The sequence below is a fragment of the Macaca mulatta genome, chromosome 4 (assembly GCF_049350105.2).
Source record: "Macaca mulatta isolate MMU2019108-1 chromosome 4, T2T-MMU8v2.0, whole genome shotgun sequence".
Classification (NCBI taxonomy): Eukaryota; Metazoa; Chordata; class Mammalia; order Primates; family Cercopithecidae; genus Macaca; species Macaca mulatta.
This window is the reverse complement of record NC_133409.1, coordinates 145426626-145448760: the sequence shown is the minus strand read 5'-3', so window position 1 is coordinate 145448760 and position 22135 is coordinate 145426626. Positions and strand designations below refer to the sequence as shown.

The 22135-nt window shown below is 51.2% G+C and overlaps 1 protein-coding gene across 27 annotated transcripts in view; it reads right to left on the bottom strand.

The window, feature by feature from the left end:
• CPNE5 (copine 5) overlaps window positions 1-22135 on the bottom strand; it is a 96313-nt gene that overhangs the window by 62582 nt on the left and 11596 nt on the right. For 18 of the 27 annotated variants that reach the window (XR_013416461.1, XR_013416462.1, XR_013416463.1 and 15 more), the window contains exons 2-3: window positions 16767-16807; window positions 15829-15875 (exon numbers count right to left, since the gene is read on the bottom strand). Coding sequence is in view for 13 of the 27 variants with exons in the window: in XM_015136254.3 (XP_014991740.1) it covers window positions 15829-15875; window positions 16767-16807 (88 nt within the window). In the remaining 14 variants the exon portion in view is untranslated. Of the gene's footprint in view, window positions 1-13872; window positions 14023-14646; window positions 14747-15828; window positions 15876-16766; window positions 16808-22135 lie in introns of those variants that run through there. The other 9 variants (XM_078000080.1, XM_078000083.1, XM_078000087.1 and 6 more) reach the window with 4 other exon arrangements.

Here is a 22135-nt window from a genome sequence, read left to right as displayed (position 1 = left end):
TGTTTGAATTATTTGAACTGGTTGCAACATCTTACTGGTTTCCTCATTAATTAACAAGCTTTGATAATAAATACTTGTCATGCTAATTTTATACTTGTATGGTAGTCATGATTTTATCTTTTTAAAAAAATATGCTTTAACAGGTGCTTTTTAAAGCTCATGCTCAAGCCCCACCACAGACCAATTAAATCCAGATCTCAGTGGGTGGGGCCTGAACAACTGCTTTTTTAAAGTTTCCTTTAAAAAAGGGATCATAATGTGATCCATCTGATCATAATGTGCAGATGGAGTTGAGAATCACTAACAAATGAGAATATAGCAGGAGGAGGGAAGGAAACTAACATTTACTGAGCCCCTACTAAATGCTCACCAGGTTAAGTGGATCATTAAGTTATCTCATTCAATTCTCACAAAAATCTTGTGAGGTATTTTACACACGAGGAAACTAAAAATCAGAGAGGTTAAGTAACTTGCCCAAGATCACACAGCAAGGCAGAGCTGGGACCTAAACCCGGGTATATCTAACTCCAAAGCCCATTATACTTCTACTGCATCTAACTGTGAGGAGTCATCAAGCATTATGAAAATCAAATAAAGATGAGGTTTACTTCACAAGCATTTATCCCAGTCCCAGTGTGTGTCAAGCAATGGAGAGGACATCAGATTGAATAAGACTGGGTTCCTTTCCCACCCCCTAAATTCAGTAACAATCTTACAATGCATAACCCCGTTCCAAAAGAGTTCCTGCATTCTCCTCTCCTGCTCTTCTTCTTGATGAATACCTCCTGCCTTCAGACAAAAGGAACATGTCTCTTAATGGCTTTCCTGCAAAATATTCCAGGTAAACACCCAGGTTTGAGAAAATCCTCCTTTAAGGAAGGGACTTCCTTCCTTCCTCTCAGTACACTTGCCCTCCTCCTTCAACAACCTCAAAGCATCCCTCTAGCAGGATTTTAGATAAGCCCCAGCCCAGAAGGAGCAGGCATCCTTTACGCAGTTTCCCTCCCCACCCCGCCCCACCCCCAGCATAGGCTCCAAGGAAAACACCCATTAAGGAAGATGACAAGGCTGCTTTTAAAATGGCACTTGCAGCTTCAATAGAGGGGAATACCCTAGAGATTGATTCTGCCTAAGAAAAAAATGGAGTTCCCCCGGAAACAGGACACTGCAAGCCCACTCCCAATATCTCCTAGAGCAGGAAAGGGGCACACGAGCTAGGCTGGACAGTGAAAGATTACTAAGCCTCAGAGGTAGTTAAGACATGCAGATCACAAACAACCGCCAAATCCACAATCTGGGGACTTACTGGAGATGTTTTATAGCCTTCATTACTTGGATGAATAACAAAGGGGAAAAAAATGCTAAAACTTGGATTTTAAAATCTGAGAAGCCACCAGGTCCCGTCAGGCCCAATGTACACCCCATTAATGATGGCAGAAACACAACTGAAGAGACATTGAAAAAAAATCAATTTGGCGGCTGTATTTCATTCTACATAGACTTATAGAGTTTTCAAGCCAGAAGGGACTTGGAGAGATGAGATATTAGCACCCGAGCATTGGGAACCACAGGAAGGCATGCAATCTAACTGCTGTACAGCAAATCCTGCTTAGGGAAGGAGCAGGGGGGTTAACCCCTCACCACCTGTAATACGGAGCGCAGCCAGCCCTGTTCATTCTGCCAGCTCCCTGGGCGTGCCTGTCCATGCTTCCAAGCCTTTCTGAGCCCTCTGTCCACACTTTGGGCTCTGAGGATACTGGGAGTGAGGGATCCTCACTTTGCTCACAGACCACCAAACACTGGTAAGCACAGGAATTCTGATGAAAAAGGCTGAAGGATACCCAGAGATCTGCATGCAGGATGTGATGCAGAGAGCCCTAGAGAATTGTTAGGGAAGGCGGGCAAGTGTGCACTGGGGAGGTTGAGGGATGAAAACTAGGCAGGAGGTTGAGTGACAGGGGAGGTGACAGGGGACCTCCCTGACTCCCGGGGCTGGGATGGCCTCTTACTGGGCAGAAGGAAAGAAAAAGTACAAATGAGAAGGAAGCCTGGAAATGAGGGAGTTTGCCTTCTGAAAGGCTCTCTCCCTGGCAACAAAACTCAGTGGAAAAAGCTGACATGCCCCAAGAGATGCTCCTAAAACCTCTATGACTAAGCTCCATGAATATCAATGAAGCAGCATTAATTACATACCATCAGCTCTAGCGAGACCCTCAAAGTGGGGGCAGACTTGAAACTTCTTTGGAGACTAAATTAGGTGACTCCCTGGGACTCTGCCACACAGGAGAGCTGGGAGGTATGGGGCAGGTAGGCAGCTGTGTCACCAGACCGCCCTCAGAGGGAAGCCCAGAGCAGGGCTGAGGTTGAGAACCCAGGTGGGGCAAGCAAGGTCTTCCTGCCCCACATCCAACTATGGGGCCAGGAGGGGCCAGCCTCTGTCGAGACATAGGCGCCCAGCCCGCAGGGAGCTCTTGGGGCTGGCAGTCGGGCCTGGGCTGATTTGGAGGCTGAGAGTCTCGTGCTGCTGCCTGCTGCCCACCCCAGCTCCCATCTTCATCCTCCAGGAGATTGCTTCCCTTTGAACAGGATCACTATTGTTTCCTCACCCTGTGGCTTCCAGTGGGGTTTGGCCAGTGGGAGGCACTGGCAGATGGGAGACGGAAGAGACAGAGGTTGGGGTATTTCTTCCCACTCCTGCCCAGCCTCAGCTCCATGGTTCTAGGAGGGGCTGCTTCCCTCGAGGACCACAGACCCCACGAGGCAGGCCCTCTACCTCCCTCTCAGAGAGCAGCACTGCCTTCTCCCATCGCCATGCAAGCCTGGGTGCTAACTAACCTGTAAGAGGCTTATGCTGTGAATGGAGGCTGGGACTAGGTCTGACAGTTTTCCTCCCTGTAGTTTCTCTACTCCCTAGCGCAGTCTCTGAACTTCTGGGTTACTGTGCCAGCTCCCTTGTTAACACTTCCTGTGGGTCTGGGTGGACCCATAGATCAGGTGATAATGTGAGTGTCCCTGACCTAATACCCTGCCCAACCTCTATCCCTTTCCCTGCAGCCCCCACACACAGAGAGACAGGAGAGAGAGAGGGGAGGGGGGAGGAGAGAGAGAGAGAGATTGACAGAGAGAGAGAGGAGAGAGATAGTCCTCCACTCTCCTGCAATTTCCTTTTAAAAATATTAACAAGTTGGGCCAGCACTTTGGGAGGCAAGAGGATCGCTTGAACCTAGGAGTTTGAGACCAACCTGGGCAACACAGTGAGACCCCATCTCTACAAAAAATAAGAAAACTAGCCAGGCATGGAAGCACACGTCTGTAGTCCCAGCTACTTGGGAGGCTGAGGCAGAAGGGTCAATTGAGCCCAGGAGACTGAGGCTGCAGTAAGCCGTGATCATGCCACTGCACTCCAGCCTGGGCGACAGAGCAAGACCCTGTCTCAAAAACAAACAAACAAACAAACAACAACAATAAAAAACAACCAAAACAACAACCAAAAAAAAACCCCAAATTGACCTAGGACCTGATTTTAGAGCTGGAAGGAACCAAATCCTCTCAATGAACATAAAGAAAACAAAGGCAGAGAAGGTGGGCGGGGGGCTGCTCTGACCAGGTCACACAGCTCATTAGAAAACGGATGCTGACAGTAACCCAGCCGGTGGGGCTCCCAGCGCTGAGTGGAGCCCTGGTTCACCCAGAAGTCTGGGGACACTCCTGCTCAGGTTTCTTTCTTCCTCCCGCTCCTCCTCCTCCTCCTCCTTCCGCTTGGTATCCTGACTTCTCAGCTTCAAAACACTTCCACACATCCACGATCTCATTTAACCCCTCCAATGACCCCGTGGAGATGAAATTATTATCATCCACACTTGACCGATGAAGGAACAGAGCTCTTGGAGGCCAGAGAAGCCCTCCCAGAGGCAACCCATGGTGGGTGAGGAAGGGCCAGGACTCGCAGGAGTGAGAAAGGCAGAGCATCCCTCGTGCTCACCACAGCCCCTACCTCAGGCCTGCATGGGTGGCTCACCGCAAGCCTGAACAATCTTCACAGGCCTGGATTTAGGCAGCTCTTGCCTTTTTACAAATTACAACTGGATGGAGCTTCGGAGCCATCCCCCAGCTGCAAAGCCCCCAGGGGCTGTGCCAGTGGGATAGGAGGCTGGAGCTGACAGACTGCTCTCCACCTCACAAGCTTCTCACCTTTCCCCAGCTGTAACTCCCTGTGATCTTTTCATATATTATTGATGGCTCCTTAATTGGGGATTCTAAAAGCCTGGCTGCAGAGCCCAGCCCTGGCCCCTCATGAATCATGTTCACCAGGATTAAAATTAGAGGCCAGAAAGCTACCTGACTCAAATAGAAACGGAAAAAGGGAATGTGCTTTCCAAGGCTGGCCCTGGGAACAGGAGCCAGGTTGGGGAGCCCAGGGGCTGGGAAGAGTGGCTTGAGATCTGGGGACAGGAAAAGAGGGCCTGGGGATTTGGAGGAGCACGGAGGATCTGGCCATGCCAGGCGGGCCACCATCTTGGGTCTGGAAGGTTCTCTCTGGTTCTGTCACTGAAGGAGTCCAGAATTCTGTGGCCACCCCTCCTTGTTGCAGTGAGGAAAACCAGGTCCAGAGAGAGATGGGGCTTGCCTAAAATCACAGGGAGTGAGCCATGACCTTGGCACCTTTCCTTTATTTGGCCCGGTGACCTCCCAAATGGCTGCCTGTTTTGTTATGGCTTCCAGGTAAGGCAGGGCAGAGGTGGAGACAGGGGCCCTGAGTTAGGGGAGCCCAGGCTCTAAAGGCCTCCCTGTTCTCAGGCCTGGACAGAGAAGCCTCCATATCTCGGTATCTTGCCCAGCGACCAGGGTAGGGTGTGAAACTTTACCAAGCTTAGAATGAAAGACTTCCTGCCAAGAAGCTTAGTTCCTAATTAGCCATTGTTTCAGATAATCTGTTCAATCATCCCAGCTCCTGGGGGAATGACCCTTTACCAATGAGCCTGGCTGCCAAGCTACCGACAAAACACTCTCCACCGCCCTGTCCCCACCCCCAGCCTTCTAGCCCCGGATCTGACTGTAGAGGGTGGGAGGCCTGAGCAGTCCCCACCCTAAAGGAAGGCAAGCATCATCGAGGGGGTCCTGGGACTTGTCCCCCAGCTCACCCCAAAACATTGATAGCTCCTGCCCAATGGCATCACGATGTCTGAAATGATACTGTCAATGGTTCCTTCCTCCAGATAAAGCACTGGTTTCTCACTTAGGGCTTCTTATAAGAAGAGCCATTATTGAGCTTTTTCTGCAGGCCAGGCACTTTACACGAATTAGCTTATTTACTCCTCACAGCAGGCTTGTGAGCCTAAGCACCAGCCGAGATCCCCCAGCTGGGCAGGTGGCAGGCCCATTTTTAAACTTGACTTTGGAGTGCACACTTTCAACAGCTCAGCCACAACTCTAAAGTGCACCTGGACACTAACACTGAAAAGCAAACAGATCTATCAGCCACCAGGGGACCTGGCCTAGAACTCAGGGTTTACTAGAAAAGCCAACTCCTTTCTTCAAATGAAATCTCAGGCTCATGTCTAATGTATTACCCAGAAATAATGAACACCTCTGCTTGAAGGAGGAAAGGGAGGCAGGAGCTACACACACATTCACAGTTGGTCCTGGAGCTGCCACCCTCAAATCCTGGGGATAGAAAAGCACACTTTGGGCTAGGTGCAGTGGCTCATGCCTGTAATCCCAGCACTTTGGGAGGCCAAGGCAGGTGGATCTCCTGAGCTCAGGAGTTTGAGACCAGCCTGGCCAACATGGTGAAACTCCGTCTCTACTAAAAATACAAAAATTAGCCGAGGGGTAGCGGTGTGTGCCTGTAATCCCAGCGACTCGGGAGGCTGAGGCAGGAGAATTGCTTGGACCCAGGAGGTGGAGGTTGCAGTGAGCTGAGATTGTGTCACTGCACTCCGGCCTGGGCGACAGAGTGAGACTCTGTCTCAAAAACAAACAAACAAACAAGAGAAGCCCACTTTGAAAGTCAGTGGCCTGGGCAGAGGAGAAAACCAGGGACCCCGACTTGGAAAACCACATTCACATCCTGGCTCTGCCACTTTCTAGCTGAGTTGCTGGGCGAAGCCAGGATCCCTCTGAGCTCTGCTTCCTCATCTGGGTGTGGTGAGGGCCAAGGGAGACAATGGGGTGCTGCTGATGTGGAGACTGTACAGGGTAGAAGGCATGTCAGTCACCCTCTTATTTAAGGAGGGGCAGGAAAGGGGATACAGCCTCTTTACAGCTTGCCTGATGGTACTGTATAATAATAAAAAGAATGTTTACAAGTCCTGAGCACAGGCAGGCACTGCTAAGTGATTCTGCCATGTGGTCCCTACCACAGTCCACTAAGCAGGCATCGGGATCCCATTTTACTGATGAAAAAAACCAAGGCTCAGAGAGAGGTTAAGGAGAAAGTGGCAAAGTCAGGATTCGAAGGGACATCCCAGACAGCACCTCACTGTGCCAAAGCAGGTTTTAAAGCCCTAACCCTAAGACTGTGAGTTGGTGCCCATAGACCCATCTAGTCCCTAAAGTAAAGCTTTGGTCTTAGACTGCCTAACCCCGATCACAGGGAGTCAGAGCCCTGAAAATTCAGCTGCATGACAAAAGCAAAGGCCACTAAAGGCTTTCCAAGTGACCTAAGGCTCAGGAGGGACCTCTCTTTGCAGAGGCAGACTTCTCTGCAAAAAGCGGAGAGTCCAGAAAGACAACCCCAAGCTTGCCTTGGAGTCCACCTCTTTGAGAGGCCTGCCTTCCGCTTTGTGCCTTAGCAATGCTGATGGTCCACTCATTCCTTTATATCTTTAGATTATGGTCTATATGGAATGACCAAGGCCAGGTCAACAGGGAGCCTAAATTGGGCTCAAGGCCTGGCAGGCAGACGGCTATTTCATTTCAGATTTAAACTCTTGGCATTCAACAAACTGGATCCCCAGTGTCCTTGCCCACCACAGTCTTATTCCAAAACCTCCACAAGACTGCAAATTATCTTCCTGCTTCTGCCCTTTCCCCTGCAGTCCACTCTGCACACAGTGGCCAGAGCTGTCCTTCTGAACCATAAACCAGGCTGCATCACTCCCCTACTTAAAACCCTTAAATAGGCCAGGCGTGGTGGCTCACACCTGTAATCCCAGCACTTTGGGATACTGAGGTGGGAGGGTCACCTGAGGTCAGGAGTTTAAGACCAGCCTGCCCAACATGGTGAAACTCCGCCTCTACTAAAAATACAAAAATTAGCCGGGCATGGTGGCGCATGCCTATAGTCCCAGCTACTTGGGAGGCTGAGGCAGGAGAATCACTTGAACCCGGGAGGAAGAGGTTTCAGTGAGCCGAGATCGAGCCACTGCACTCCAGCCTGGGCAACAGAGCAAGACTCCATCTCAAACAAAACAAAATAAAACTTTCAAATAGCTTAGCATCACACTTAGATCAGTATTGGAACTCTTTCTATGGCCTCTACAGGATCTGAAACTGATGACCTCTGTGACTGTATTGCCCACTGTCTTCATTGTTCATACCACTCAAACTACACCAGCCTTGTTTTTGTCCTTGAAATGCTGTAAGCTTGCTCCCGCCTCAGGGCCTTTGCACTCGCTGTTCCCTCCACCTAGAGCACCCTGCCCCTCAGAATGATGCATGGCACCACTCAGGCCGCAGCTCCAGTGCCACCAGGGTTGGCTTAGTTCACAGGACCTCCAAGGGTGGCCTTTCCCACTGTGATGGAGAGCCCAGGTCAATGGTAGATTGCAGTTAATATTTCCAGGCATTTTCACAAGCATTACCTTAGTCTACCCACGAAGGTCTCTCAGCCTCATTTTATAGATTAGTAAGCTGAGACTTGAGAAGATAAATAACTCACCTAGGTCACACAGTTAGTAAATGTCAGAGCTGGTATGAAAACCCAGGGTTTTGGACATCAAGTTCAGGCCTCATCTGACAAATGCATTTGACTGTTATTCATGATGTCTTTAGGGACCAAATGGGAAAATACACACATAGGTAACTGAACGACCCACCCCAAAGGTCAATTAAAAAACTGAGGTCAATCTGGGAAAAGGTCTCTAGTGGAGGAACCCAGCACTCCATCCCATTCAATTCCTTGTCATCTGTGTGGGTGAGGACTACAGCTGACCCAGGACCAAGAGGCATGACCAAGATGCTGAATGCACAATCGTAATCCACCTTGGTCTTCATAAACTGTAACAACGGACTGAATCCAACAAACGACACATGAGGCAATAAATGTGAAATCACAGATTTAGGTTCAAAAACTCATTGCCAAGTCCGAGGTAGGGAACTTGGCAATGCTATTTGGACAGCAACTCATGGAGAAAGACACAGAAGTCCCCAAACTCAATAGGAATTAAGTCAAAAACACCTGCCAAAAGATCAGCGGGATACCAGATAGTGTCGCTAGATGTGCAATCCTCAGAAGCAGACACATAACATGCAGAGGCCAGCAGGGAGGACAGTGAGGATCTAGGGCGAGCCCCTGTGTGGAGGGAGCCAGCCCATGATGCTCTGGGCTGCAGAAGGGAATGACGGGGACACATGCTGTCCAGGAGGAGTGCTCAGGTTGGTAAAGGGACAGGAAACAGTGATATAAAAAGCTTCAGTTTCCTCCTCTGTTAAACGGGGCCAATAATAATAATACCTCCTTCATAGGATTGTTGTGAGGATTCATTGAGTTAACGCAGATAAAGTACTTAGAACAGTGTCTATGGTTGGGCACGATGGCTCACGCCTGCAATCCCAGCACTTTGGGAGGCCGAGGCAGGTGGATCACTGAAGGTCAGGAGTTCAAGACCAGCCTGAAACCAACCCCATCTCTACTAAAAATACAAAATTAGTCAGGCGTGGTGGCGCACACCTGTAATCCCAGCTACTCAGGAGGCTGAGGCAGGAGACTCGCTTGAACCCGGGAGGTGGAGGTTGCAGTGCGCAGTGATTGTGCCATTGTACTCCAGCCTGGGCAACATAGCAAGACGCCATCTCAAAAAGAACAGAACAGTGTCTGGCACATTACTGTCGCATGTTTGCCATTATCATTACTGTTGTTGGTATCATCTCCCTGGGTTGAAAGTGAGCTCCTCCGGTTGTAGGCAGTGTCTGGTCCCCCTTTGCACCCCCAACATTCATTCCCTGGCACATAGTAGGTGCCTGCTGTAGTCTGAATGTTTGTGTCCCTCTGAAATCCATGTTGAAATTCTTACCTCATTGTGATGGTATTCAGAGGTGAGGCTTTGGGGAAGTGATTAGGTCAGGAGGGCAGAGCCCTCATGAATGGGATTAGAGTGTGTTCATCCCTCCTACCATGTGAGGACACAGCAAGATGGAACCGGCCCTCACCAGACATTGAATTTGCTGGTGCCTTGATATTGGACTTACTGGCCTCCAGAACTGTGCAAATAAATTTCTGTTGGTCATAAGCTACCCAGTTTATGGTATTTTTGTTATAGCAGCCTGAAAAGACTGAGACGGTGCCCAACACATGCTCGAAGACACACGTCAAGTTGCCCCGAGGAAGATGGTTCAGAATATTTAGAGATGAACCATCAATCTCAGCTGCCGGTGAAAAGTTAAACAGGATAATTTTGCTCAAAAAAGAGACTGAGCGCTTTGGCAGGGACATGTGGGTGTGGTGGCTGGGGCCACATGACTGCAGTGGTATGGGGCGATCTGCCGGACACCCTAAGATTCTGTGACTCCCATTTCTTTTTCCAACAGGCCCTCAGCCAAGACAGCGGCCTGGTAAGGGAGGGGTAGGTATCTCCATACCCACTTTTCAAATGGGGAGCCTAGAAGGGTTCCCTCTCGTGTCCCTCTTCCCAGTGAGAGCATTTCTGGGACTCTTCCCACCCGGCCATCCCACCTTCCCCAGGACATGCAGCAGGCCCTGGCCCGCCTCGATGCAAACAGTGCTTGATTTTCTAGGCTAAAATTACATCTTGAGTCAATTTTCATGAAATGCGGTGACATATTTAGGTGCTGGGAAGATGGAGCTTTCTCAGAAGGCATAAAAATGATCCAAATGGTTAAAACCAGCTGAAAGCCAGCAGCCAGGGGCCACGAGAGCAGATTTCATCCCTCCCGGGACTGGCTTATCTGCAGCCTCATGCAAACCCCGCTACAGAGAAAGTGCTGTGCCTGCACTTGACTCCCCCCACCCCCGATCACAGGATTATTATATCTCAGCCAAGATTCTGGTAACAGAGAGGTGATTTGTTCCTGAAGGGCAATGAACTAGATGGAGGAGTGGCGGGAATGGTTCCTGTTTATTTGCAAGGGCAGTCTTCCATCCAGGGGCAGCTCCATAGAGACAATCTGGACTTTTCTTTCATTCTCCATTTCTGATACTTTCCTCTGTGGGTCGCACAGAGAATCAAGCAAGGAATTACAGCCCCTCTGCCATCCCCAGTATGTTTGTTTGCTTTCAAGACAAGGTCGCGTTCTGTTGCCCAGGCTGGAGAGCAGTGGTGCAATCTAGGATTACTGCAACCTCTGTCTCCTGGGTTCAAGCGATTCTCCTGACTCAGCCTCCCAAGTAGCTGGGACCACAAGTGTGCGTCACCATGCCCGTCTAATTTTTATATTTTCAGTAGGGATGGGGTTTTGCCATGTTGGCTAGGCTCTCCCCAGTATGTTTAAATGCATCTTCCTTTCTCCACAAAAAGCTGTGTGAAGGCCGAGTGTGGTGGCTTACACCTGTAATCCCAGCACTTTGGGAGGCTGAGGTGGATGGATCATCTGAGGTCAGTATTTCAGGACCAGCCCAGCCAATATGGTGAAACCCCGTCTCTACTAAAAATACAAAATTAGCTGAGCATGGTGGTGCACAGCTGTAATCCCAGCTACCCAGGAGGCTGAGGCAGGAGAATCATTTGAACCTGGGAGGCAGAGGTTGCAGTGAGCCGAGATCATGCTATTGCACTCCAGCCTGGGCAAAAGGAATGAAACTTCACTCAAAAATAAATAAATAAATAAAGCTGTGTGAAACAGCATGTGCCCTAGGGGTGGCCCATGTGGCTGAGCTCTGCCATCTTCACTCCTGGAGTCTGGGCATGGGTCCTGCTCACTTCTCATAAATGAGGTCAGCCTCCTTGATTTTTACAGACCCTTCTGTTCTGATATTCTCACTCTACAACTCCAGCTGTCCTCAGCCTGACATCCATGAACTCCCTGTATTGACTCTTCCTCTATCTTGCAAGCCTCACACCCTGAACACCAGCCATGCTCCTCTGTCTGTGCTGGATGGCCTCCGTTGGCCCCTCTGGTTCCACTCCCGGCCTTTCCCCACACTGCTCTGTGCCCAGGAAGGCTGACCCAAGTTGACTGCCCCAGTGATTTGTTGGCCCTAGGTCTCCTAGTGAGGTTCCACCAGTGGGAGGCACCAGCAGGAGATAGGAAGGCAGGAAGAGAATGAGGTTGCCTGAGCTGACTACGTCCCTCCACTGGGGCTCCTGGTCCTGTTTGGAAGTCCCTTGGGGTTCCAGAAACCAGGATTCCCCTTCCTCCCCAGGCCTGGAGTAGTAATGGCTCCCTCCTATTGCTACCCTTGAGACTCACCGTCTTTCATTGATTTCCTTGAACCCTATCCACCCCTTTATTACATCCCTCAACAGTGCAGGATGCTACTGGGCCCCTGGGTTTTCGCACATCACTGAAACCTGAAACCCAGCTCAACTCAGCTTCTCCACAGACTGAGGCCAGTCCTGCCCCATCTGTAGAATGAGGAGGTTGAGCCAGATGATCCTGAAAGTTCCTTCCAACCCATACCTCCTCTGCTCCACATCATGCACCCCAGGCAAATGGCTTGTATTTGGGCTCAAATTCCATTAAAAAAAATCCAAATGACCTGTCAAAATGCCTTAGTTGAACGTGGCCTTCCGGCTGCGACTTTCCCTCCCTGAATTCCCATTTTCTTCCATCCATACTTCCCTTCTCATCATTTCCTATTAGGATTGTTCATCCACATGCATCTCCCCTCCCAGGCTGCATATCTAGTTCCAATTCATACATTTGGTGATGCTCTGTTCTTTTGACCCATCTCCCTATCTTCCCCAGCCCCTGGTATATTGCCTGGCACTTCATAAATGCTTTCTGTTGCAAATATTAACTGAGATGGGAAGAGCAACTAGCAAGGCCCCAAACACTTTGGATGATGCTGTATAATGAATATTTACTAAGCACTGACCATGCACCAAGGCACTTTACTTCCGTCATCTCGTTTCACCCTCACTATAGGCCTATAAGGTAGGAGTTACCCTCTGATGCCAGATGTGGAAACTGAGGTGCAGAGAGGTTAAGTAACTTGCTCTAGGTCCCACCTCCAGAAAGGGCTGGAGTCAGGAGCAAGCACAGGTGTATTGCACACCAAGGCCACCGGTCTTGCCTCTACTCCACCCTGCGGCGGGTGTAGTAACAAGATGTGACTTGAATAATTAGAAACCCTCAACCAAATGGAGACAACTCTCAATTACAGAATGTAATTAATGGCTCACCAAAGAGTGCCCTTCTGAAGAGCCCTTCCAGACTTTCCTTCAAGAATCACGAAGACATTAACACATTCCTCGTTTCTATGAAGCGCAGCCAAAAGGCCTCAAAAGTAAGTAGTTCACTTAAGCAGGCTAAATGTTTCCCTAGCAATCTGGTTTATGCTTTAATTGGCATAGACTCTTGGACAGGGTGGAATAGTAAACTTTAGCCCAGCCCCTGTGGAAATATTTCCCACATTTTTTTGTTTTTGTTTTTGTTTTTTCTGAGACAGGATCTCGCTCTGTCACCCAGGCTGGAGTGCAGTGGCGCGATCTTATCTCACTGCAACCTCTGCCTCTTGGGTTCAAGCGATTCTCGTGTCTCAGTCTCCGGAGTAGCTGGGATTACAGGTGCAATGGCAATGTTTTTGCTTTGAGAAGAATCTTGCTCTGTCACCCAGGCTGGAGTGCAGTGGCGCGATCTCAGCTCACTGCAACCTCCGCCTCCCGGGTTCAAGCAATTCTCCTGCTTCAGCCTCCCAAGTAGCTGGAACTACAGGCATGGGCCACACCCAGCTAATTTTTGTATTTTTAGTAGAGATGGGCTTTCTCCATGTTGTCCAGGCTAGTCCTGAATTCCTGACCTCAAGTGATCCGCCCACCTCTGCCTCCCACAGTGCTAGGATTACAGGTGTGAGCCACTGAGCCCGGCCCCCACATGTTTTCTTTCTTTCTTTTTTGTATTTGTTTTACAGATGAACTTCCCACATGTTTCATGAATAAAATTCACCCCTTTCAACCTCTTGGTCCCACCAAGTCTGGGGACCGGGGGCAGAGGGAGACAGTTCCGGCCAGTCCACCAACGAAGAAGGGAAATTCATTAACAAAGCCTGGGTTACTGAAGTGTCACTCAGACTTGATTTAAGACTTTATTAAGCCTTTATTAAGTCTGGGAAGGCCTCCTCACCCTCAGGCTCTCGGCATCGGTCATTTTGTGCACTGTCCCCCTCCCTTCCCCTTTCCTTGGACCCTGGGGACGAGCCTGCATCCTTCTGTTCTTCACAGCTGCCTCCTACCCATCTCTTAGTGGAGACCCCAGGCAGAGTCTCTATCAGGAGCCCACCAGCCTCCCTCCCAGGAGTCAGTGGAGATGGGCATGGGGTGGGGCTGCCAAGGCCAATAGGGCCACACCTTTGGCTAAATCACCTCTTCCCCCCATTCTGGTGCCTCTTCTGATCACCTGGAGCAAGTGCAATCTCCAGCCAGCTCAGGCAGCCATGAAGGCCTCTGCAAGCCAGCTTCAGCTCTGCCGCCCAGCAAGCGCACCCCACCTCCCACCGTGGAAGAAAACAACATTCCTCCCTCGGCCCCTCACCTCCTGGACTTCAACCTTGTCCTTGCTCAGCCAGATCCTCTTCTCCAAGAGAAAGGAGGGAGGTTTTGTTGTTCAAACAGGAGCTAGAGGCTCCCATGACCCCGCATCCTCACCCAGTTCCCCTTCCTCTGTTTCCTCTTTTCACCTGAAAACATTCTCCCGCGAGAACTCAGTGAGGGAGGGAGGAGGCAGAGGTAGCAATGTGGCAACAGCCACCATGGCCTTGTCAGCCTCTGTAGGCCCAGCTCCCTTTCCTAATCCATTCTTTTTTTTTTTTTTTTTTGAGATGGAGTCTCGCTCTGTCGCCCAGGCTGGAGTGCAGTGGTTCAATCTTGGCTCACTGCAACCTCCGCCTCCCAGGTCCAAGCAATTCTCCTGCCTCAGCTTCCCAAAGAGCTGGGACTACAGGCATGCGCCACCACGCCTGGCTAATTCCTAATCCATTCATTTTTTAAACAACCATGTATTAAGCACCTACTGTGTGCTGGACTGTTCTAGGTGCTCCGAATGTAGTAGTGAATACTGCAGATGAAAATCTCTGCCCTCATGGAGCTGATACATGACAACATGATAAACAAGATAAATAAGCAGCCTGGCAGGGTGGCATATGTCTGTAATCCCAGCAGTTTGGGAGGCAAAGGCAGGAGGATTGCTTGAGTCCAGGAGTTCCAGACCAGCCTGGACACATGCTAAGACCTCATATCTACAAAAGAAAAAAAAAAATTTTTTTTAAATTAGCCAGGTATGGTGGCATGTGCCTGCAGTCCTAAATACCTGAAGCTGAGGCCGGAGGATCGTTTGAGCCCAGGAGTTTGAAGCTGCAGTGAGTCGTGATCACACCACTGCACTCCAGCCTAGGCGACAGAGGAAGACCCTGTCTCAAATAAAAACCAGTGAAGAGGAATAAGAAGTGTTGGAAGGTTGGAACGTCAGACAGGGTGGCCAGAGGAGGCCTCCACAGGGTGACATCTGAGTTAAAACCTTAGGGAAGCATGGAAGGGCCACTAAGCCATGCGGGAAAAGAGCACTCCAGGAAAAAGGAAGAGCAGGTGAAAAGGCCCTGAGGCGGGAGGGGCCGTGTGACTGGAGTGGAGTGGGGAGGGGCTCAGCGTCAGGAGATTAGGTCGGCAGGGAAAGGAAGTCACAACGTGTGGGGACTGGAGGCCATGAAGGCACAGTGGTTTTGCATGATGGGAGCCACAGGAAGGCTCTGAGCAGAAAAGAGACAGAATTTGACCTGGATTTTAATAGGATTCCTCTGGCCGCGGGGTGGGAAATAGAGTGAGGGTATCTAGGAGACCCCACTCACCTCACAAATGTCCCTGCCATTCTTGGGAGTGGGCCCTTTAAGTCAGCCCTCTCCCCCTACTCCCTGTTACAAGGGACAAAAGGCACATGGAGTGGGGGTGGGGAGGGAATTGGAAATGAGATGAGGCTGGAAAAGGGCGTCATCCTGGGTTGGGGTGGGTTTTGGAAGCCAGGGTGGGGTTTGGAGCTGGGACTTGATTCAATGCAGAAGGGAGTCAACAAAGTTTTCTGAGCAGGGAAGTCACCTCACTGAAGCCACGCTCACCGTAGTCAGAAACCGTGGGAAGGAAGGTTGCTGTGGATGAGGCCTGGTGCTAGAACCTGCACTCATGCCTCCAGCCAGCAGACAAGGTCTTAATGGGCACGGACTCCTTTTGCATCTCCCTGAGACTGGGACTCCCTGAGGACATGGCTATGTCTCCCCTCAGACTGGGGCTTCCTGAGGGCAGGAACCATCCCCTCCATCTTCAGTCTCTTCATGCAACAACAGGGATGGGACTCCGTGGTTTGCATACCTTGCTAGCCTTCAGCAGGGCTTAGATGCTGCAGTTAGAAACACGTCAGGGAAATTGCTCCCAAATTAGAGTCAGACAGGCAGACAGACAGGAACAAGCTGGTGTTTCTGGTGTGGGAAGGGACTGCACCTACCTCCCGCCACTGCTTGTTCTCCATCCCTTGGGTATACATGACGCACACTGTAGGGAGAGGAGAAACAATAGATTAATACCTCAGGCCAAGAGGAAGGAGGGGTCCCAGATGAAAAGGATCCTGGATGGGCAGGCGCCTCAGCAGACCCAGCCTGGGTAGCACTGTTGGATCTGGGTAGGGGTAGAGGGTGTCTCCTGGGGTGGCTGAGATCTTGGTGAGTGAGTCTAGGAATCTGGCCCCCCAAGCCTGGACAGGGTTCTAGATACACCAATTCAGAGGGGTTGCATTGGAGAAGGGAGACTAGGTGTGCCTGGAAGGGGCAACCTTTAGGAGGAGGCTCAGGGCCATTGGCTTCTAGGCCACAGCAAGGGTCTGAAGTGTGAGGCAGGTAGACAGGTGGGCATGATGGAGGACAGGCAGAGGTGTGGTGGGGGAGAGCATCAGAAACCCGCATTGCTCCTTTACAGCCCAGGGCAGTTTCATGAGGCCTCTGATTATCATCAGTCCCACTTTACAGACGGGAAAACTGAGGCTCAGAGGTGGCCAAAGACCCATCCAGGTCACACACTTGGGTGGCACTGCTCAAGGCTTGAACCTGGAAACTCCAAAGTCAGTGCTCATCCCACCAGATCACCTGCCAGCCAATTGGAGCTCTTAGGCATACTGGTTTCTCTGGGACCCTGTGGCCCCAGACCTCCAGCTCCTCCCAGCCTGCTCTGTTGTGTTGAGGCTTCACAAGCATGTGGGCTGAGAATGGTCAAATCTCCGCAGTAATCTTTCTCAGACACTATGGGCGAAACATTAAACAGGCTTGACACACTTTGAACGGCGCCTGGCACATGGTTAGCACTCAGTAAAGGCTCAAGCATTGCCACTGTAATTAGTCATAGTGTTGTCACTATTATTGTTACCGTTCTTACTGTCAGAGCAGGACTTACGTGGGTCGGACTTGGAAAACATGTCTTTGTCCAAGAGGTTCCTGAAAGAGGAGGAGAGAGGAGGGGTTAGCACAGCCAGCTGAGAGGAGGCGACCTCAGGGGATTCAGGCTGTTACTGAGACCTGGAGGCTGCCTCTGGCCTGCCTCAAGCAAAAGAGTTCCACAATCGTTTATTAGACTTCATTAAAAGCCAGGCACTGGGCAGGCCCTGGAGGTTCCTCAGCCCACCTGCCTAAGGTGTGCAGAGCTCCCTACCTCCCACCTCCATCATCACCACAAGCACTCCAGGTAGGTGCCCTGGCCCTGGTGCCCTGTGTCACACAGCCCCTCACCATCGGGCGATTTCCCAAACTGCCCAATGTCTTAGCCTTTTCTGGAAGCTCTCCTTTAATTACTTCTCTCCTTCTCAAAAAAATAAAATAAAGCAATCAGAACATATCCATCTAGTCTCCCATTTTCTCAAGGCTCTACTTACAGTCAGTTTATTCGATGGTCTCATCTGTGCTGATGGATTAATGAATTACACCTCCCAGGGGAAGGAAACTCATTTGGATAACGTCCTTCTGTGGTCAAGACCAGGGCTAAGGCTAATACATGGCCCTGATAATCAGACTGGACGACACAGCAGCAAGATGATGGACACAACATTTGGGGACAGAACTGTCTTTCAACAGGTGCTAAGCTCCCATTGTCCTGCCTCCATGCAATAAAGGCTCCCACTTACTGAGCCCCAGTGACGGGTCAGGCAGTGCGCTGTTTTACAAACATGAGCTCCCTGATTCTCATGCTGCCCTTCAAGGTTGGTCCTGGGCAGGCATTGTCCCATCTTAAAGATGTGGAAGTGGAGGGGAAGCGCCTATATCCTGCACATCTGGTATCCCTCGTTTCACAGTGACCTGTTGCTGTTAGGAAGCAACACATCCCAGTGGAAACGCAGTCTTTGGCCGGGAAGTCATTCAACCTCTCTCAGCCTGTTTCTTCATCAGTGCAACAAGACGGTAGTATCAGTCTTGAAGGCTGTTGATGCCCTGCCTGGATCCCCTTAGCCCTCACAGTTCCTGTACACACCCATGGTTTCCTCTTGTGTCTATTTCTCTCCTGAGGGCTTTCTCGGGCAGGCTGTCCGAAAGAGCTGGAAAGTTTATGCTCCCAAAGGGCAGCACTCAACCAACAGGAAGGTGCTAGAGGACGAACTGCTCAGCTTCTTCACTCACCCCGGAGACAGCTCTGCCCTACAGTCTCTCTGAAGTCCCAGAAGGACTGAGCCCCAGGGGCCGCCAGGAGACCTACCCATGAATGTGTCCCATGCTGACCAGGTCTCCCCTTCCCTGCTCCCCTGGTGAGCTGCCAGGCAAGCCCTTCCTGCCTGTGTGGCCGCTCCTGCCAACACTGCCCTCAAGTCTTGGTTCTTTTCCCAACCATGTCAGCCTTGTCCTGCCTCCCTTCCAGAGGTCCCAAGGGATCTTGTCACCTTCCTTCTCCACTCCCAAACCCCTCACAGGTGCCTCTGCCACTTGAACTGCTTTTCCAGAGAAAAGAAACAGTCAACACTGGTCTGTGTTGCTTCGTGAAAGCCAACTTCAAATATCAGAGCTAGGCCGGGCACCGTGGCTCACGCCTGTAATCCCAGCACTTTGGGAGGCTGAGGCAGGTGGATCACTTGAGGTTAGGAGTTCGAGACCAGCCTGGCCAACATGATGAAACCCATCTCTACTAAAAATACAAAATTAGCCCGGCATGGTGGTGTGCACCTGTAATCCCAGCTACTCAGGAGCCTGAGGCAGGAGGATCACTTGAACCGGGGAGATGGAGGTTGCAGTGAGCTGAGACCACACCACTGCACTCTAGCCTTTCTCAAAACAGCAGCAGCAGCAGCAACAACAACAAAACAAAACAAACAAATGTCAGAGCTAGATGAGGCCCTGAGGAGGATCTGTTCCTCTTTCTCCTCCATGATGGGGACACGAAAGACCAGGGAGAGGCAAAGGGCAGCCATGGCCCACGGCAAGCAGTGGTAGAGACAGAAAGGTCTAGAAGGAGGCCTTACCCTGAGTCACTGTCACCAAAGCCCTCAGCAGTGACAGTCTGTTGGGCAACTTGACCTCGTAATCAACCCTACCACTCATGCCCCGCACCCTAAGGTGGGAGCCAAAGATCAACCAACAGACAGACAGACGCAGCAGTAACCTGAGGCCTACACATGGCATCCTCTGGTGCCTGGGGAAGCCCCAGATCGCATTCATGAATCCCCCCAGCTCCAGTCCCTGAGCAGATTTCCACAGATGCCACCAAGAGAGGAATTCCCAAACAGCTTCAGGAAACCAGTCCCTGGAGAACTCTCACCCCTCCCTGACTCCAGTCTCTACATCCAGGGGCCACTCCCCCAAGGCAGCCGCCCCAAGCTAGGCCTCCCTGACCCCACAGGCAACCACCTCTCTCCTGGCCCCAACCAGCCCCTCCACCAGATCAGACCTGCTCCCAGTCAGCTGTCACTCTGGAAACCATCTGATAAACCTCCCAGCCCTCCACAGACAGCATCAGATGAACGACACACAAGGCAGCTCTGAGAAGTAGGCAGCAGGGGCTGCTACTTCACTCACCCTGGAGACAGCTCTACTCTACAGTCTCTCCGAAGTCACCACAGTCTCTCTGAAGACACCACTTCTACATACAATCATTCACACCGAGGCGGGCTGACATCCCTGGGCCTACATTCTCATCCTGAAGTGTGCTAAATTTGGGGATAGGGGTGTCTATCCTGATTTAAACAAAGGACAAATGCCTTGAGACCAAACATGACTCTGCAGTAGTGGAACCTGAGGCACAGTGAGGAGCTGAAAGTGATAAGGAGGAGGGGGACTTCTCTACTAAAGCAAGCGCTTTAGGTTTATCTTTGAATTCTATAATGAAATTCAGCAATGACATAAAATCCTCGAATGTTCAAGCTGGAGAGGACCTCAGAGGTCACCTTTCCCAACTCCTTTACAAATCAGGACTGTGAGACTCCGAGGGGCAACACTTGACTCCTCCAAGGTCTGGGTCTCCTCCAAGTGTGGCTCTAGAACTCGGGTCTGGTCGTATCCAGGCTAGGGAGAGAGTGAGACCCTGGACGTCAGCCTAGATACGTGTGTGTTTGTGTGTGTGTGTGTGCGTGCACGTGTGTGTGCGCGCGTGTGTGTGCGTGCGCGTGTGTGTGTATGTGCGCGTGTGTGTGCGTGCGCGTGTGTGTTATGTTATGGGGGGTGGGAAGGGGAGGTCTTATCAGACAAGTAGATGGGGCTTTTCCTGGTCCTGCCCACTTCCCAGGTGGGCTAGAGGCACACAGCTAGACTAAGAAACAGTCTAACCACCTGGCTCCTTGCCCGGTGACCTCAAGACCCTCACTGAGTCCTGTGACGTGGGTCACCCTGGCAACCAGCACCCAAGGATAAAGCAAACCCTGTTTCCTCCACTCTCCTGAAATTATTCTTGTCATCCTTCCAGACTATTCCTATCCTTCCTCAGTTTTGCCTTCCCTGGACACTGATGGACAGCTACTTCCTCTCTCTCCCCTGAGCGCTCTCTGGACTGTAGTGTGCAGCCCTGTGACTTGTGGGACCCCATTACATACTCTGTACACGCTCGGTTGCAAAATCATGGGTGTATCTGTCTCTCACACAGGCTGTGCATGCCTCCCACGACCGGGTTCTCCACCCTACCACAGGCCAGCCTAGCACCTGAGTCAGAGTAGTGGCCTGGCAAGCTGGATGGATGAAGGACGACCAAAAAGAATGGCCAGATGGGTGAGTGAAGCCTCTGTCTCCCCACCTGGGTGGCGCCCGGTCAAGCTCAGGGACAGCCCCTTGCACTTCTTCTCAGCGGTGGCATGTAGTAGTTAAGTGCATGGGCTCTGCAGTTAGACAAGCTGGGTTTGCTCACCTTGTGCCTCAGTTTCCCTATCTGTAAAGCGGGGTGGGGGAAGTAAAAATAGTTCAGGGCTGCTGTGGAGATTCGATATGTGGAGCACCTGGGGCCTCATCAGCCTTGTCAGAGAGGTCAGCCGTCCTCGGCCCAGTGCTGAGCGGAGCCGTCACTCTCCCAGTGGATGCTCAGGCACACTTGGTAACGAGCACAGCACAAGCAACCTCCACCCTTGCAGGTCCAAGGAAGAAGCCCGCCTCAACACACTTCCAGGGCTCCCTTCTGAGTCCCTTCCCCAACTCAGCCCCTCTTCAGCCTCCCTTCCATTCCCCACTCTCAGCCTCGAGGGCCTTCTGCCTCTCACCTAGGTCCCTGCACCCTACACTCTCTCTAATCCCACACCTCGTCCACACGTGCCTCCATCCATCCCTCTCCCTAACTGCCTGTCCAGACAGAAGCCTCAGGGCCTGCCAAACCTCCTCTCTTGGCTTTGGACAGGTGGCTTCTCCCCATGAACAATGGGCCTCGCACTTCTGGGGCTCACCCCTGCCCTCGGGTATAAAATGGCAGTTCTTTGGCTCTGTTCCCAGAGTCTGGCTGTGTAGGTCTGAAGCAGGGCTCCAGAAGCTATGTTTACACAAGTGCCCCCCAGATATCCCACTATTATGTCTCTGATGGCAGCCGTCCAAATACCACATGTTGAGACACCATCTCTTAGGGCCTCAGTTTCCCCCGCTGCAAAGTCACAGACAACACCACACACATGTGCAGCGAAGGTTCTTCAAGGTAAAGCACCTTCCCCCACTGATCCTCACCCTGATCCACTGAGGACTTCCAGGCCCAGGGGCAGCGAGTCACTTGCCCACAGGCACACAGCCAAAAGCCTGGGGGAGGAAACCGGGTCTTCCGCCCTGAGGAAAGGCCCGAGACACCAGGGCACAGACAAGAACAGACCACAAGTACTTTTTCTCCACTTTCTGTCTTTGGAGAGCACAAAGAGAAATTTTTTTTAACAGGAAAAACGTATTATTTTTTTTAAGAGCATACAACCCTTCCGCTGTCTGCACAGCAGCCTGGAGCCTGGCTTCTTTTGTCCCTTAAATCAAGGCCAAGGAAGCAGAGCCAAGAGCCCCTTTCCTCCCCGCTTACCCTTGAGGAACCATTTCCAATTCACTGGCAGTGAGAAAACGGTCATTCACTGGACTGTGAGGTCAGAAGTCTCTAAGGCCCCAGCAAGGACAGAAAGCACTGGAAGGGCAAAATGAGAGCCCCTGGCAGGTGCTAAAAGGGGGGCCACAGGGTAACACCTCCCATCTGGGGGGGCTTAATAAAGAAGCTGGGCACATATAGTCTTAGCTACTCGGGAGGCCAAGGAGGGAGGATCACTTGAGCTCAGGAGTTCGAGACTAGCCTGGGCAACACAGTGAGATCTCATCTCTAAAACAACAACAAACCAAAAAAAAAAAATA